The 16085-nt window shown below is 49.5% G+C and overlaps 8 protein-coding genes across 8 annotated transcripts; 4 read left to right on the top strand and 4 right to left on the bottom strand.

Moving 5' to 3' along the window:
- Positions 1-757: 757 nt before the first annotated feature.
- Positions 758-2074, top strand: A1O9_02718 (uncharacterized protein; the record flags this gene model as incomplete). Its single annotated transcript, XM_013408289.1, has 1 exon — positions 758-2074. One exon carries the CDS (start codon positions 758-760, stop codon positions 2072-2074), a length of 1317 nt encoding a protein of 438 aa, XP_013263743.1.
- Positions 2075-2792: 718 nt separating this feature from the next.
- Positions 2793-3917, top strand: A1O9_02719 (uncharacterized protein; the record flags this gene model as incomplete). The annotated part of the gene is made up of 1 exon (XM_013408290.1): positions 2793-3917. One exon carries the CDS (start codon positions 2793-2795, stop codon positions 3915-3917), a length of 1125 nt encoding a protein of 374 aa, XP_013263744.1.
- A 63-nt stretch (positions 3918-3980) lies between these two features.
- Positions 3981-5217, bottom strand: A1O9_02720 (uncharacterized protein; the record flags this gene model as incomplete). The annotated part of the gene is made up of 4 exons (XM_013408291.1): positions 3981-4255; positions 4358-4535; positions 4633-4917; positions 4996-5217. The coding sequence occupies 4 exons, from the start codon at positions 5215-5217 to the stop codon at positions 3981-3983; spliced, it is 960 nt and encodes a 319-aa protein (XP_013263745.1).
- Positions 5218-6569: 1352 nt separating this feature from the next.
- On the bottom strand, positions 6570-8992 carry A1O9_02721 (uncharacterized protein; the record flags this gene model as incomplete). The annotated part of the gene is made up of 4 exons (XM_013408292.1): positions 6570-6668; positions 6741-7796; positions 7854-8149; positions 8203-8992. The coding sequence occupies 4 exons, from the start codon at positions 8990-8992 to the stop codon at positions 6570-6572; spliced, it is 2241 nt and encodes a 746-aa protein (XP_013263746.1).
- A 1992-nt stretch (positions 8993-10984) lies between these two features.
- Positions 10985-11744, top strand: A1O9_02722 (uncharacterized protein; the record flags this gene model as incomplete). The annotated part of the gene is made up of 2 exons (XM_013408293.1): positions 10985-11454; positions 11510-11744. 2 exons carry the CDS (start codon positions 10985-10987, stop codon positions 11742-11744), a joined length of 705 nt encoding a protein of 234 aa, XP_013263747.1.
- Positions 11745-12011: 267 nt separating this feature from the next.
- A1O9_02723 (uncharacterized protein) lies at positions 12012-13532 on the bottom strand (the record flags this gene model as incomplete). Its single annotated transcript, XM_013408294.1, has 6 exons — positions 12012-12292; positions 12339-12626; positions 12683-12948; positions 13003-13264; positions 13311-13380; positions 13452-13532. The coding sequence occupies 6 exons, from the start codon at positions 13530-13532 to the stop codon at positions 12012-12014; spliced, it is 1248 nt and encodes a 415-aa protein (XP_013263748.1).
- Positions 13533-13978: 446 nt separating this feature from the next.
- A1O9_02724 (uncharacterized protein) lies at positions 13979-15041 on the top strand (the record flags this gene model as incomplete). The annotated part of the gene is made up of 5 exons (XM_013408295.1): positions 13979-14158; positions 14219-14296; positions 14348-14390; positions 14440-14875; positions 14927-15041. 5 exons carry the CDS (start codon positions 13979-13981, stop codon positions 15039-15041), a joined length of 852 nt encoding a protein of 283 aa, XP_013263749.1.
- A 342-nt stretch (positions 15042-15383) lies between these two features.
- On the bottom strand, positions 15384-16043 carry A1O9_02725 (uncharacterized protein; the record flags this gene model as incomplete). The annotated part of the gene is made up of 1 exon (XM_013408296.1): positions 15384-16043. One exon carries the CDS (start codon positions 16041-16043, stop codon positions 15384-15386), a length of 660 nt encoding a protein of 219 aa, XP_013263750.1.
- Between the last annotated feature and the right edge of the window lie 42 nt (positions 16044-16085).

The following is a 16085-nucleotide window of genomic DNA, read 5'->3' on the forward strand; positions in this document are numbered from 1 at the left end:
GCCATTTAGGCCCTTTTATCCGGGCGGTAAGCCACTAACCCGATAGATGCAAAATTATGGCTGCGGCTGCAAACGTTCCATCCTGCCTTCCACCACTTTGGAGTTTGGGTGCTCGCCGGCTCAAAGTCACTGGTTCTCTACAACCACTGCTTCTCTCTACAAACACATAGATCACTACTCTTTCGGCCGGAAGTCGAGTGATTGTTCTCCTCAGATCCAGACACCATCCTGACCTATTCACTCAGTAGCCTTTGACCATATCGACATTCTGTTTCGGTGTCGATATCACGAGCCACTCAAAGAAACTCTCCACGGTCCTGCCATCGGCCCTTTCACAGGGCACCGCCTCCAGAACAAGGAATCAAGAGCTACTTCACTATACAGCATTCGATTCATGGAAGGTTAGACTGTCAATACAGCCCGTTGGGTGCGGCAAGGAGTGAAGGTGTTTGAATAGCAAAAGAAGCACATGCGCAGCCATTTCTCCATTCACATTTGAGTACACAGTAAGTGAATATCTTCAGGACAATGGCCACAATGTGTCTGCTATTGTATGGAATTACCTTGCCCATGATGCATCTATCTACATATACGCCACCTGCAATCTTCCGCTACATCAACTTCCTCCCAATCTACGCATGCACATGTCCATATCTCCAGACAAAGAAACTCTTCGACATCTGTGTACTGCTGGCCAGCACAGGTTTTTGCTATTTCCCCCCTCAGAACACCAGTCTTTCCCGCTTGTCTCTTCATCATGGTTCTAGATAGAGCATATATCTCTTTGTTTCCAAACTCCATTCCTGACCTGGAGCTGTGGAGGCGCTTCATGGCTGATCCTGAGATCATCGCTGACTGTCCACCGCCAGACAATACCCCAGCTATCATGTCCAGCAGCAAACCTTCCAAATCGCCCGTCATTCTGACTGCCGCGGAGCAACACGACGCTGTAGGTTGCATATTGTCCAATCCCCCGGCTAGAGCTGACAACCTCAAGATCACCTACCTTTTAGAGCATTCACTAGAAAGCATTGTGCATAACATTCTCTTGGAGATCCATCAAGAGGAGAAGATTGGTAGGATGCAAACCGCTGTTGTTGAAGTCGAACAGCGAGCAGAGAAGCTCGGTAAGAAACTGAGCAATGATCAACAAGATGATGAGAACGCCGACCAAGAACCCGTTGAAACGAACTCTGCTGTTCTCACTGCTGGTCAGGTTCAGCTTAAGGGCAACCCGATGAAAACTGTCAAACACATCAGATGTCCAAACTGTCGACTCAGGCGGTTACAATATCCTAGAGTCGGCTGGAACTCTCGGCCTGTCCCAGACGCAACAGAGCAATATTGTAAGACAGAACCGATGATCATTCTCGACAAGCATGATGTTCATGGGCAGCGAAAAAAGGGTGTCAAGGTCAAGGGCCAAGCCAAAGGCAAGAACAAGAAAAAGAACGATCCTGGCTCACCAGCTCCTTCCGAAGCGTCAGACCAACTGACTCCATCATCTTCCATCCCCACTGAGCAGTTTGAATTCAAGGAGATTGATTATCCTGCTGCTAAATGTCCCAACCGAGACTCGCACCTTGGAGACCACTGGAAATCCGTCAATGTCTTTGCAACACATCTCAATGGAAGCTGCTATCTAAAGAAAGATCGTGCAGCGGGAAGAGAAGCAAATGCAAAGATCGGTGGCACCCCTCGAGACAGTCGTGCAAACTCACCCAAAGCTGCTCCCAATGGAGTGAAGAGAAAGGCTGACGAGGAAATCGGCGCACCAGCAATCAAGAAGAAACAGAAGATCAGCGACACCAGGAAGGTTGACAAGAAAGCCATAGGAGTGCCATCAAAACTCCGGGAAATCAACACAGTGGACGATGACAAAGATGCTGAAAGTCCTCTCAAAGAGACAAATGGCGACACCATACAAGTCACACCGACAAAGGCAACAAGAGACCAGAGCTCTGAGCCTAGTTTGAAGCTCAAACTAAAGGGTGTCGGCTCGGGCGCTGGAGAGGTCCGTAAGAAGCAAGGAAAGAAGGACAAGGACAAGGACAAGGAGAAGGACAAGGCCTAGTCCTCAGCCAAGACGTAATGTATCATAGCATAAAGTAAGCATAGCACGGTGGCGTTCTCCCTGGATAGGTTGAGAGGGGCGGCTGCCCTAAGAGTAATGGACATTGTCAATGTTAATGAAAGACCTCCTTGGCCAATGCCCTGAGTCCATGTAGCACAATGCTTGCATCCAACGAAAACTGACTCAGCCTTGTTCAGCCTTGTGGTTGCTGCCAAGTCTATCAACCACCGAATTGCGAACACCGTGACTGCGACCTATGCCTTTCTCGAGACCTCGATGCGTGCAACCCGCCATGTGATGCCCTTTCCATCTGGCCGTCTCGGTCACTCTGTTTTATACGCTCTTCGCTCGAGGCATGCCTGCCCTATTCATCTATTGATCCAAGGACAGCGATTTATCGTCCTCGCAGCAGACGCGCCGCGAAAGCATGAGGTCATTCAGATCCCTATCGGCCTAAGCGCGAGCATCAAGCTTGAGTGGGTTTGCTAGATCCCTATCAGTTTGCCAATTCGATACTAAGCGTGTGTTTAGGGTGTTCTCGTGCCAGCAGTCAGATGCGGACAACAAATCAACGCAGCGAAATGTTCTCGTCCATCTGCCTACAGGTCCATCTCTTGACCCTGAAGCATGGCCCTTCTTAGATGAACATTCCAGCCTCCTCGACTGCGCCTCACCGGGCACAACTGTTGTCACTATTCACTACCGTCTCGGCCCTTCCATGGAACCTCCTGCTGGAAACACATACTTCCCTGCTCCAGTCCATGATGTATCCGAAGGGCTCAATTTCCTGACATCCTCATCTTCGCTGTTCAATCATGGCCATGAGCTGAAGCCAAAGATTAGTCTGCTAGGGACTCGCTTAGGGGGAGGATTAGCCGCTATGTTAGCATTGACACGACCGAACGATGTCCATGCAGTCACCATGCTTGAACCAATCGTTGACTGGGTGGGACTGGATGAGACTATCAAACAGCTTCAAGCATCAACTGGGAAGCCCGTGGAGGGCAGGCCGTCGACGTCTAAAAGAGCTTCGCGGGAAAAGAAGCGCGCTTCACCTTTCACTGGCGTGAATGATAAATCGGTGCTCGCAGCAGCTGAAGAACTATCCAGGCTGCGGTCTAAACTGTTCAAGACACCTGCTGCTTATTTCGATCCCTTCGCGAGCCCGCTGCTGTTTCTACGTGCGGCAGGGAGGGATACACCCCAGGAGACAAAAGGTGATGTGTTGATGCAAGAAATGGGCCTTGAAAACATCGAAGACACCGAAAACATCGAAGACGAATCATTTGGGCCCTATGACGACGACAGGGGACAGAACAGCCCAGGACCGACAAGTAGCGCAACGGGCGCTCTTTGCGACGAATCTGCAAGACAGTCATCGTCAGATGGAGACTCCGCCGAATCTGTCTCAGACATTATTGCACCTGAACAGAGCTCTGCAACGCCTCCGCAAGCCGCTCATCCGCCTCGTCGACGCAAGGTCTTGCAACGCTGGCCGTCCGTCGGCAGACCCGAGGACGTTTTACTTCCATACACCAAGATTTTTCTTCGGGCTTCAATCTCAAGCGAGATGAAAGAACCCACAAACGCTGTAGACAACCTCTCTGACACTGTGAATCTCGAGAACGGCTTGCGAGCGCTGCTTCATGCACAAGGCACAGAGTTTGCGGAGCTGATGCGACGTGCGTGTTTCTATGGCCGCGAGATCGGCTTTGCAAATGAGAGAGTCAAAGTACACAACATCGTCTCTAGTCAATCCTCACCTAGTCTTGGGTTAGACGGTGGGTCGAACGTGCATCAACGAGCAGTGCTCTGGGCGAATGAAATTCTGAAGGAAGACTGATGTCTCAGCCTTGTCTATAAATCCTAAGTCACCCTCGAGTCTTCTTCGGTCTGCCTTTTGGCTCTAGTTCTTTCCCAACTTCGCATTCAAGCCACTGACCAACAAGTGCTCCTTGACGATTTCCTCCTGTAGCTGCACAAGTTCATCGACTTTCCAATTCGCAGAGCACCATCTGCCACGCAGGAACTCTGCCTCCGGGGTAAGCAGGAACAACGCTGTGCAGCCCGCTAGTTCTGGCGAGTCCATGACGAATCCCATTTCTTTGACGTGGTGCAATTTCGCTATGCCCGTCTCCACCACGCCCGGGTGGAGGTTGAAGAAGCGTACGTTCGGATAGTCTGTAGAGGAGATTTTTAGTGAAGTGGTGAAGATCGTGGTGATCGGGCTGGCGGCAGGAGTTCGGAGGCTCAAATGAAATGGATTCTCGCATTGCTACTGACCATATTGCAAAATCTCAACGACGCGGTTCGCAGCAAGCTTGCTGGGGCCGTAACCGGTTTGGTTTGGAAACGAGCTGACCGCTGAGGTAGATGAGATGTGAATCAGATTTCCCGGTTTTCCGCCGAGGTGCTGCAAATACTCTTTCGCGACGAGATACAGGCCCTTGACGTGAACTTCCTAAACGGGTTTTGGTTTCAGTCAGCCTTGATTACTGGTCAATTTGACCACCGAACATCTCGATGCTCTCGGTCCATTGTTAAGAGCTGAAGCTTACGTATTGAGACCACCAAGAGCTCGTGTCCGTTTGAGCCAAAGGCGCCAAGTCGATGTTCAGGCCCGCATTGTGGATTGCGACGTCGACAGCGTCAAACACTTCCATGGCCTTTGTGAAGGCGACTTTGACATCGGATTCGGACGTTACGTCCATCTTGTGTACGAGGACCTTCGTGTCCGGGTATGATTCCTGAATTTCCTTCTCGACTTGTTCGAGCAGGCTCAGATCTCGAGCTGTGAGGACCACGGCCTTCGCCCTGGCCTTCGCAAATGCCACCGCGATACCCTGCTCGGCTCAGAAAGCCGCGCTGTCAGACGCTGTACAGAATGGAATCTCCCTTTGCAAACCTCGAGGATGGCTTACTCGGCCGATCCCCCTATTCGCGCCAGTGATCAACACGACTTTCCCTTGTTGCGACAGCTTTGGGTTCTTGAGAGGATCAATCATATCGTACACTTCATGGACATCGGTTGGTGTGAAATGATAAGGATCGTGCAAACTATACGGATTGGACAAAAATGCCTTTTGTTGCTCCTGAGTGCCTAACTGGCGGATCACATAGTCATGGGTCGTCGCGGGGGCCATGGTGCTTTCAAAGGCCTTTTGCGTATCCTGCGTGCTTCGTTGGACTTTCCCTTCGTGAATGATGAACAAATTGTTGACCAGGTAAGATGCATGCGATTTTCTCTTTACTTCTGCCTCTCAATAGAAGGTTCTGACCGAAAGTCTCAGCGGCGTGGTGTGTTCGTCTCGTTCATTTCCATTGTGGCCTTGGGAGGCCTGATGTACCATAACGCACTAATTATGAAAGTTCACGGTCGAACGAAGTGCAGCTTCATTCCAGCCCGGTGGGCCGCGGTTTCCCTCCATTTCTGGGCGCCCCCGCCCGTGTCCTGTCTGGTATTCCTTCGTTCACACTGCTTGCTCCCTCTCGTGGCACTGGAGGAAGGCTCTCCTCGCAGGCCGTACTGATGCGTCTTGATCCATCGGACCTTGGTGGCCTCAAAGTAGTTTGTGAAAGCAAGCACTAATTCATGTGAGCTGACAAGGGACCAGTTGGGTTAGAAGTCAACTGTGACTAATCTTATGATGTCTTTCAAGCCGGCCTAACAATAATCCATGGACCTCCAGGTTGAGCAGGCTTCGGTGCAATGTTGCATGCCGACTCCACTCTCTTTCTTTGTAATACGCCGTACCGAGTAGGGGGCACTCACACTCAGATACCCCAACGTGTCAACGTTTGTCTTGACCAGTGACGACAGAGAGATGGTCGAAGCTTAATGATACCAGCCGACAATTGACCCGAATGACTGGAGCGGATGTCAGCGTTTTCGGGCCCCCATTTATGCATCTGTGAATGTTACAAGAGCAGTCATCCCTTTGATCACCTTCTTGATCTTCAGAACTTGAATTAGACTGCTTGCTAGTCCAGATGGAATTTACCCTGGTACTGCAAGATGTGGTTTGGCGGCTTGCCATAGTGACTAAACGAACGCGAACGCGAATCCGGTGTGCGAGCGACTTTGCGGCCGCAGGAGCCACGGTGCTTCAGTGGCCGTCCAGGGCGAGTATTAGTGGTCACATGTGAAGAGACTTAGCGGGGGTCTATCCCAGCCAAGACTGACAGGATCACGTTGACACAATGAAGCTGTCAATGTTTTGTGCGAGGGCCTGTTGAGAGCAGAGATTGCAGTCTTCCTCATGATTGATCAGGGCAGCTTCGCAATTAACCTGCGCTGACTCCGGCGCTCAAATGTGCAAAGGTCATCCATCCCGGGCCGAGAAAAAGCTGTGCTTCGGACCGAAACACGGTGATTGGTGTGCTCGCACTGCGGACCAGGGTCGACGGGTCCGCAATGACCTTCTCGACCGATGAACACGGACCCCTGCTGACGATGCCGAGCAGTTACTGTGCTCGTAAGTTTCGTAATCGGGGGCTAGGTAATTGCATTCGCATGCTGGCTTTGTGAGCCAAGCATGTCAAATGAGGAGAGTAGGTTCCAGGCGCCTGAATCCAGGTCCACAAAGTTGTTCAACTGTTACCGGGGTTCGTTAGCAGATCTGTAATCTGGGGATGATGGCTTACGCGTTTCGGGGACGGAACATACATCATTGAAGTCCATGGCGTCCTGCTCGAGACTGCCAAAGCCGGCACTGCCAATGTCAGCAGGTTCAAGCTGATAGTCGTGCCCGAAATGAATCTGCGCTGTCGCGTCTGCTGCAGGCGCGCGCCCTGATTCAGTTGTTTTTGCCAATCGAACTATTCTTGATGCGGCGCTCGCAGCGTCTCGTGGTAGAGAGATGGAAACTCGGGATGCAGTCAGAAATTCAATAAATCCGAAATGTCCAGCGCAGACATCGAGCAGTCCGAGGTCTGACATTGCGGACGGCAATGAGGGGTTCTTCACAAGGAAGATGAACAAGTTGATGACTGCGTATATTGGATAGTAGAATGTCAACCAAGAAGGCGTGGTGATGTTCGAATTGACCAGTCTAAGAGCGAGAATGATCTTGCGTGCTGCATCAGCCACTGTCGCAGCCGAGGAGGCTATTTGTGCTTCAAGGGCGTCATTCTGAACGTCCGTAGTATGTCTGGAAATCATCCAGGGGTAGAAGAAATGGGCATGAACCGCCATCAAGCTCCCGTAGATGGAAAAATGCAGATACAAAAGCTGGATCAACATGCGATTAGAATATGGTGGCCTGGCCAAGGTTCCAATCCGATAAGGCGTAGGCATATCTTCCAGAAGCTGACTGAGCTGGTCGTGATATTGATTGACGGCGACTATCAGGTCCTTCGTTGACATCGATAGAGCCTTGAACGAAAGAAGGTGCCGAGATATCTGAGAATGCAGTTTTGCATGCTTTGCTGCGATGCTGAGGCTTTGTAAATCGATGTTGCTCCCGCTGGGGATCGCGTAGGGAACATGAGTACTGACGTTGTCATCATCGATAACAGATGGTCGACCACTGCATAGGGAAAGGTGTTTTTCAAGACAATAAATTGTCCACCAGAGCCAATTTCGCTTCGCGGTCTCATTTTCAGAATTACCCCAAGCTTTATCGGGCTGGCGGTATAACCCCTTGCACTGAGCGATATGAACAGCATTGGCACACAAACTATGTTTGAGAGCAGGGCTGCCCATTCCTTCAACGTAACAGGCCTGTGGCAGAATAATAGTCAGCTTGAACGTTGAAGCATGACGCCATGGGATGCGTACCATCAGTGTCAACGCTCTGACCGCCATCAAACTCGAGGGTGGCAGTATGAGCCTTGTAAACATGGATAATGCATTGTTGAAGTAGTATCCGGCCTTGACCTGTGCAGCAGCAAAGGAAACGGCAGGGTCAGTAGCTAGGAGGCTTCGATACCCAGCTGCAAAGACAATATTTCGCAGAGCAAACCAGGCAGGATCCTTCTGAGAGCTTCGATTATTGAAGTGTGCTTGCAGGTGAACTTCAAGATCAGTTCGGTCCAGAATACCAAGGTCAGCCTCCCAACAGTTCTCATAGAACGCTGCCACGGTCTCTATGAGCATGGATTCGTTCCTTTGCCTGAATTGCACTCACCATTCACATATTCCCAAGCACGCACCTCTTCAAGCTCCGTGTAATTTGGAATTAACGTCAGATATCTGTCTTCCGAGCTCTTTGGATTCAAGTGTTCCTTAAATGTCCTTACGCTACGCACAAAGTCCTGACTCCCTGTCAATCTTTGCATCCATTGCGACCCGGTATCTGTGCAAATAGCCCGCCATGACCATGGCTCGTAATACTCCCAGCCAGACTCTTCTATGAAAGAGACATCGGCTTTATCGACTAGGGCTGCATTTAGAACGTCGGTTTGGGAGTCTGGCGTTGAAGCTCTTGTTGGACGCGTCGATTGAAGCGGGGATAAAATTGCCCCAATGTCTTGATTCCTTTGACGGTCACCTTCATTTGTCGGGGACCTAAAGTTCTGAGCTGTATCCTGAGGATGGCAGCCGGACAGGACGAACCAGGGATTTTCAACTTCCAAGATCTCGTCCCCTTCATCGAAACCTCCCAAGTCTCTATCGTGGGCGCTCTCGGGATTGGAAGCAGGATCATTTCGAATCGGCTGGCTGCCTTTGGCCTGCCGTCTAACCTCTGTGTCTCGAACTTTCCGCTTCCTCTTCTGAGCTGGAGGGTAAACACATTCTTTACTTAGCCTAAGACAGTCTTTGCACGGGTCTCCTCCACTACCTGTAGCAGACTGCTTGTTAGCCCAGCCACCGTCAAAGATCGCAGTGGAACTTGTACATCTGACTTTCCTCCCTCGACAATTTCGACAGGCTATTGCGACTCTCTCGATCTTGAGATGAGGAGACTGAGAAGACATTTTGAGAACAACGCGTGCTAGACACGAGAGTTGTCTAGTTCTTGGGGATCGAGACCAGGTACTAGACAGAAATTCCCATCAGGGAGTCATCGGACAATCTCGATGGGTGCATTTTCGAGACTTGTGAAAGCGCACATCATGGCAGCCACCACTGCTGCTGGGTGGCTAATTAAATGGCAACTCGGCTACATTTGCTCAGCTGGCGGAGCGCCCAGAGGCACAGAGGACAGTCCTTGGTGTGGGTCTCATGGCACCCCCGCAGCCAGTCCGCCGGTCAGCCAGTGTCATCAGCCTCGAGGTGCTCGGCTGCAATCAAGCCCACTAACCATCTTGACACGGGCGGTTGCAGTAGAGGATACCACACTTGAGCATCCCCGGGAGGCCCACCCCAACACCTAGCCCGGAGACCCCGCCTTTTTTCGGCTCTCATTTCTATCATGCATCCAATTTCTCCCACTCACATCCTGCAGGCCAACTTTGCAAGGTTGAATTGAGACCTCTTCTCTGCCTGCACTTTGGGCTTCACCAAAGCCGTCTTAGATTTCTCAGAGACTATCCACGAAAGATAACTCGGAATCGTATTGTGCTGAGGTCACTCAACCATCTCTCTATTCATCCACGAGACACGCACAGTACAATACTCAATAGTCGCCCCATTTCAAGCCACGTTCAATCCTTACAAGCCGCCTATCGAGCGCTGCTTGGAGGTTTTGTGTTTTCCATTTAGGCCAGACTACCATGGAAAAGCTGTTGTCTTTCCAGCCGCTTGACCGCTTGGGATTTGCCATTGAATCTCCCGTTGGCAATTTGTATGATCTTTTTGACGATCCTGAGTCTCTTTCGCTCGACGAAAGTGCAAGTATCTGGGGCTTCGATGCTGCATCACTTGACCTGACAAGCTACTTTACTTCACCTCTCCCTGAGCGTGCCGAGTATGGCAGCCCGACTGAATCACAGAGTGTAAGAGCTCATTGTTTTTAGGATATTTGGAATGCGTGATTGAATCCCTACAGATAATCCCGGAACACTTTGGTCGGTCAGCAATCGAGAATACGAGTCCAACAACTAAAGAACATTAGGTCCTGGGTGCTGGCTGTCACTATGCTCCTCTTCTGGTCTTGCCTGGGTGCAGCAGAGGCATGGCACAGGTAGTTTCACAACCATCGCCGGAGACCTGACTGCAGCTTGGGCAAAGCAGCTAAGACTGGAGAGGAACGAACCGACCGTACGAGGTGCAGAACCAGAACAAAGGCTTGCCCTGGAATATGCTGACGGTGAGTTGTTTTTGATCTGGTAATGAGACCACCCCATTGATGTTCGCGTATGCAGCCTACTTTAAACGGTCCGTGGATTCCTTGTTCGAGGTCATCCATCCATTAGATTTCCAGCACCAACTGCGAACTCATTTCGACAGACAACATCAAGACGAGGATCCGGTGTCTTATGCTATTCGGAACACCGTTTACGCTTCTGGATGCCGTCTGCATAATTCTGCCAATTACGCCGCCAGTTTTGGAAGTATTCAAAAGGAGGCCTGGAGCTATTTTTCAAATGCCCTGTCAGTTCATAGCGAACTATTACTCAGGAGTCCTTCTATCGGGGCTGTCCGAGCTTTGTTGGCAATGGTCAGTCCCAATGTTCTTTTTTCCCTCCCCACACCTTAAATTTAGCTCTCATAGGCACTCTTTGCAGAGGGGCTCGGCAGTCCGGCCCTTGGATCTGGACTTATTGCGAATGCTGCACTTGTGGCACAGGCTCTGGGACTTCATAAAAAGATTGCTTCGGCCGAAACCACTTTGAATAGCGACAGCTTAAAAAATACGTGGCTTTTTTGGGCTGTGTACAGTTGTGAAAAGAATATTTCAAGAAGGATTGGTCGCTCTTCAGTAAGTTTCCCTGCTCTGGCTATGGGCAATCAACTCTGTTGCACGCGCTTGACTCAAGGAATTGCAGGTAATCGACGATGACGATGTGAGCTGTGTGATCCCCACAATGGTTCATCCAGATAGCACGCTCGACCCGATCTTCTTGAAAAGTATTGTCCAGAGCTGTCAAATCTCGAGCCGAGTTTGCAAGGCACTCTCAGCAAAAGGCCTGGACGACCAACCTACCAAGCTGCTAGAAATCGTTGCGAAGTACAACCAGGAGCTGTTGTCGTGGGAAAGTTCTCTACCCGCAGAAATGCGACCGAGGATTTGCTACAAATACATTGAGAACGTTCAACTCTCAAGGTCATTGGGCATCATCTTGCTACATTGCTCCTTTTACGACCTCTCAATGGTTCTAAACGCGCCTTTAGCCTATCCATGGATCAAAAGTGCTTTCGGCACAACCCCCAAAAGTGACTTGGAGAGAAAGATTGATGCACAAATCAGTGAAAGCTCGGCGACAGTGGTGGAATCCGCGAGAAAGATCATCATTATGACCAGGCACTTTGATCTAAACGGAGCAAATACGCATGCGTACGAAATTTGACTCGGTTTTTTATTGCTGTGCAAGTACTAATCAACCAAATAGGTTCATGTTGCACTACCCAATGCACGCTTTCATAAATTTATTCATTCACGTCCTGAAAAATCCAGCATCTACTTCGACTCGATCAGACATGGCATTATTGGATGTTGCTGCCGGCTACTTCGGGCAGCTGGATTTCCTCACTGGGTCAAAATTAGGATTCCCTTTTGCTCGAGACATTACAGCATTTGCCCGGCAGGCAGTTGACAACTATCCAGATCGCCGATTTCCAAAATAAGGGGGCCAGATGAGGTCACAAACTATTCATTGGGCCAGGTTAGGGATATTAGGAGGCCCTGTACTTATAGACAGCTTGACAATGTATGACAGGCGGATTTCAAAGGAGTATTGATAGAACCATGGTTTTCAAGCCTTTAATCTAAATTACCTAGGCATCGATATTATGCTCATGCTGGCAGAGAATATTGCCTCTTGTAACTTTCAATGCCGAGATCTCATGTGTTTCTAAAGGTTTCATTGCTATTCTGTACCTCTGCCGGTCTACTCACTCCACCACCTGCACTGCGTTTGGCACTTCAATTACTGTCTGGCCGTCCATCTTTTGGAGGCCTACTTTGAACATAGGACTCTCCTTTAAGTCTGATACAAGGAGCTTTTTCGCTGTCTCCAAAGAAAGCGCGACGTCTTTGGCTCCGCGCGGGCGCATGCCATCTTCGTACGTAGATATGGCATCCTTCAAAGTGGCTGCTCCTGAAACGGCCGATTTGACAGCGTCGACAACCTCTGCAGCATCTTGCATGGCATTGTTTAGGCCTTGGCCACGATCTTCCCATTGTCAGCACCATACAAATCTGTTGCTTTTGTGACCTACTAGGAAGCATAGAGTGAGCAGCATCCCCTGCGATTGTAACAGTCCCATCACGGTTATCCCAGGAAATTGGTGACCATTGCTGTCCAGGGTCGGCTGGTATCACAGTGTCTTCAGGAAGGGCGGCCGCGGCAGTCGCAAATGGCTCGCAAATGCGGGAACTGCGTTCCTTGAAAAACTGCAGGCGAACCTTTGGGTCAACCAGATCCTTGACACTGGGTGCTCCCCACCAGGCATGATGAATCTGAAAGCTCCAGGTCTCTGGCTTCTCCTCATTGGATGCATCGAGAACTATCATAGTCAACATTTCGATTTCGAAAGTATATGGAAGCATAGCTAAGTCATACCTGTCAGCAGAAATATGCCATCAACATTCGGATCGTAGAAACAAGTTGCCACAGGATGGTACTTTCGCATGAGAAGAGCTTGTTCAGCTGTGTACCCAGTGAAAGCATGGTTGATAATCGTCATCCCAGTATCGAATGGTTTTGTCGCTTCTGATCCCACCAGATAATCTCGGACTTTCGATCGCGAGCCGTCACAACCGACGAGGAGATGGCCCCTCTCGGTCGAGCCATCTTCAAATGTCGCTGTGACCTCAGACCCAGTCGAGCTAACCGAATTCAACTTCTTATTGAACTAGTAGATGTTAGCTTCGTAGTGGCACAAGTCGATGATGGAAGGACTGGCCATTATATTGAGATCTCTCTTCGATGTCAACCAATTCCGGAGCTTCTTCCTCGAAACTCGAACCAGTGCTGGCATTGCTATTCGCGCCATTACCTCTCCAGTTTGCCCATTAATATGAGGAATGGGGACATCTTCTGCCCCATTATATCTTGGATCTACAAGCGTTTCCCCAAATCTGATTTGCAAATCCTCGGGCAGAGTTCTCATCAAGAAGTCCTTTCCCCAGTGCAATAACATGCCTAAAATCTTCAGTCGCATGTTCAAAATATGTAAGGGGCGACAAACCCCAGTCCCGAGTCTTATTCCAGTAGTCTTCCTCCGAGTCTCGCTCGAAAATCGTATATGGTATGCCTTCCTGATAGGTCTCAGCTGTGCGGTAGAAGCAGGAGGCTGAGTACAGCTCTCTCGCTTCTTATTCTCTCATACCTTTTGCAAGCCATGTGCGATTGCCAATCCACAAGTACCACCCCCAACAATAAGTGCGTGGAATATCTTCTTGGACTCCATGGTGAAGTATGGTTTTGGGACGAATTCTACCTGTACCCGTTGCCGCACCTACTCTTCTCGTTGAATTAAAAGGGATCACAGAGGATAGCCGCGCATAGCATGCTTGTATTCAAGACGTAAACTTTTAAAAAATTTGGGTATTTGTTCCGGTCTTTTCCTCTCCCGACTGTGGAAGCCGCGATGGATGTTCTAAATCGCTTCTGGACATCAATGTGTCCGGGCCGAGACCACTGAGTGAGCGTATGTCTCGGACTGTTCGAGTTCGGGTCTTTTGCCTTAGGCTACCGAGAACCCGTCTTCCAGACAACTTAATCCAGTCTCGGAACTCTTAGATTAGGTAGATATTCTGGGGCAGAATGATGGGACTGTTTTGGTTATATTGTTCTTGAACATCGGCTCGGGCGTTGCCAGTCTCCAACGTCCAACGCAGAGAAGAATTCCTCCAAATGTCGGCCCAATTTACAAGACTTGTTCGATTCGAAGACAGCAGTGGGAATGTCCACTATGGAGAGGCTGGCTCGGACTGGAAGAAGAACCTTGTTGGCCAAAAAGTTCCCACATACGATATCTCTGATGTGTTTGGGGACGAGTTTCCATTGACCGGAAGCACCGTCGAGATTGCAAAAGTATGAATTTCTCATTAAGCCACTGCTTCTTTCAGGCCATCAGGCTAACAAAAAAACTAGGTACTGTGCCCCGTGGTTTCGATCCCGATTATGATTGGCATAGGGTTGAATTACAAAGTTCATGCTGAGGAAGCCAATGTGCGATATCTATCACTGTCAGTCACAACGTAGTCTGACAAATAACTGCAGCTACCGATACCTGATTATCCAGTTGTATTCACAAAATTTGCTGGTATTTTAGCCTTCATCATTCTGGCACCATCATCAGCTCACGTGGCTAGACACACTGGCTGGACCCTTTCAGGATATCCACGTCGATGCCATAGCCAAGGAGCTGGACTACGAAGGAGAGCTGACCGTAATTATCGGCAAAGACGTCAAGAACGTAGGCTCCAACGAAAACCCTCTTGACTACGTGCTCGGCTACACTGTCGGCAACGATATTTCTGCCCGTTACTGGCAATGGCCCAAGATGTCAGGCTCGCAACACGGCTACGCCAAGTCCTTTGATAATTTTGGCCCTATCGGTCCTGTCATCGCATCGAACAAAGCCGTTCCCAACCCAGAAACCTTAAGTTTGAAGACCTGGGTGAATGGCGAACTTAGACAAGACAGCAAGACCGATGACCTAATCTTTGGTATCGCCAGCATTATACGACACTTGAGTCAAGGAATGACCCTGAGGAAGGGAACGGTCATCATGACCGGCACTCCGAAGTAAGTCGTGCAGAGTTCACAAATGTCGGGCTAATTATTGACCCTTTATAGCGGTGTTGCCGCCTTCCTGCAACCACGAAACTGGCTGAAGAATGATGACGTTGTCAAAATTGAGATTGAAGGAATTGGAACTATTGAGAACAAGATGTTAGTCATATCTGAGTGAGGAAAATCTTGCATGTGCAGCATTGTAGTAAACAAGTCATCTTTTGAGAAAGCGTTGCTGCCATGTAGGACCTGAGCAGTTTTACTGTCGCTAAACCATCCTCTGCTCTAAAATGAATCATGCAACTAGCATGATCAATCAGGCTTTAATATGCCTTTTCATGGCGAAATTTCTGTAGTTAACTGTGTCTACTTGAATTATGACCTGGATATCTTCTACACAGGGGCTTACATGAAAATAACTCTTGTATAACGGTCAAACAAGGTCCGTGGTTGATATGACTTGGTATTCAACAACCGAATTTCTTATCTAGGTCGTTATTTGAGGTTGAATAGACTCAAACTATGCCGCAAGAGCGATCTCAGGTATTTCATGCCTAGGGCCAATTTCTTTTCTCGCCTTGATATCTCTCATTTCTTCTTCAGACAACCCTTCCTCTCCGTTCGGCTTCATCTTATTCAAAATACGCTCCGCCCATGAAGGCGGGTCGATGTCTGTGCCTACTGGGTTCGCGGTAAACAAGGGACCCCTCACAAAAGCATCCGCCTCCTCCGGCGTGTCGAAGTTCTCGACCTGTATTTCCACCTTGTTTCGTTCCGGATCCCGATAGTACATGCTACTAGTCATACCATGATTGACTGCCCAATATGGCTCAACACCCTCGCCTTTGAGGTGCTGATAGATGCGTGCCATATCGGTAAGTGTAGCAAATGTGAATGAGACGTGTTCAAGTCCTGCAACATCCCCTTTTCTAGGTTGTGTGTTCGGTGTCATCAGAATCCCAACTCGGTGATGCTCGTAGTCGTAACGGAGAAATGCGAACGTCTTTTCTTCGAGGATTATTTCTCCATTTAGAAGCTCCTTGTAAAACCAGACCATTTTCTGGTATTGCTCTGGCGTAGATCGCAGAACAACGTGTGCCAGGCCAATTGGACTTGGCCGTCGGGTGAGTTTCACATCTTTCGTAGCAGCTCCACCACTTGTACCACTGTTTGATGTCATGGTGATCTTGAACTACCAAAGGAGTTATTCTTATCCCAAGGT

The sequence above is a fragment of the Exophiala aquamarina genome (assembly GCF_000709125.1).
Source record: "Exophiala aquamarina CBS 119918 chromosome Unknown aczIA-supercont1.2, whole genome shotgun sequence".
Taxonomy (NCBI): Eukaryota; Fungi; Ascomycota; class Eurotiomycetes; order Chaetothyriales; family Herpotrichiellaceae; genus Exophiala; species Exophiala aquamarina.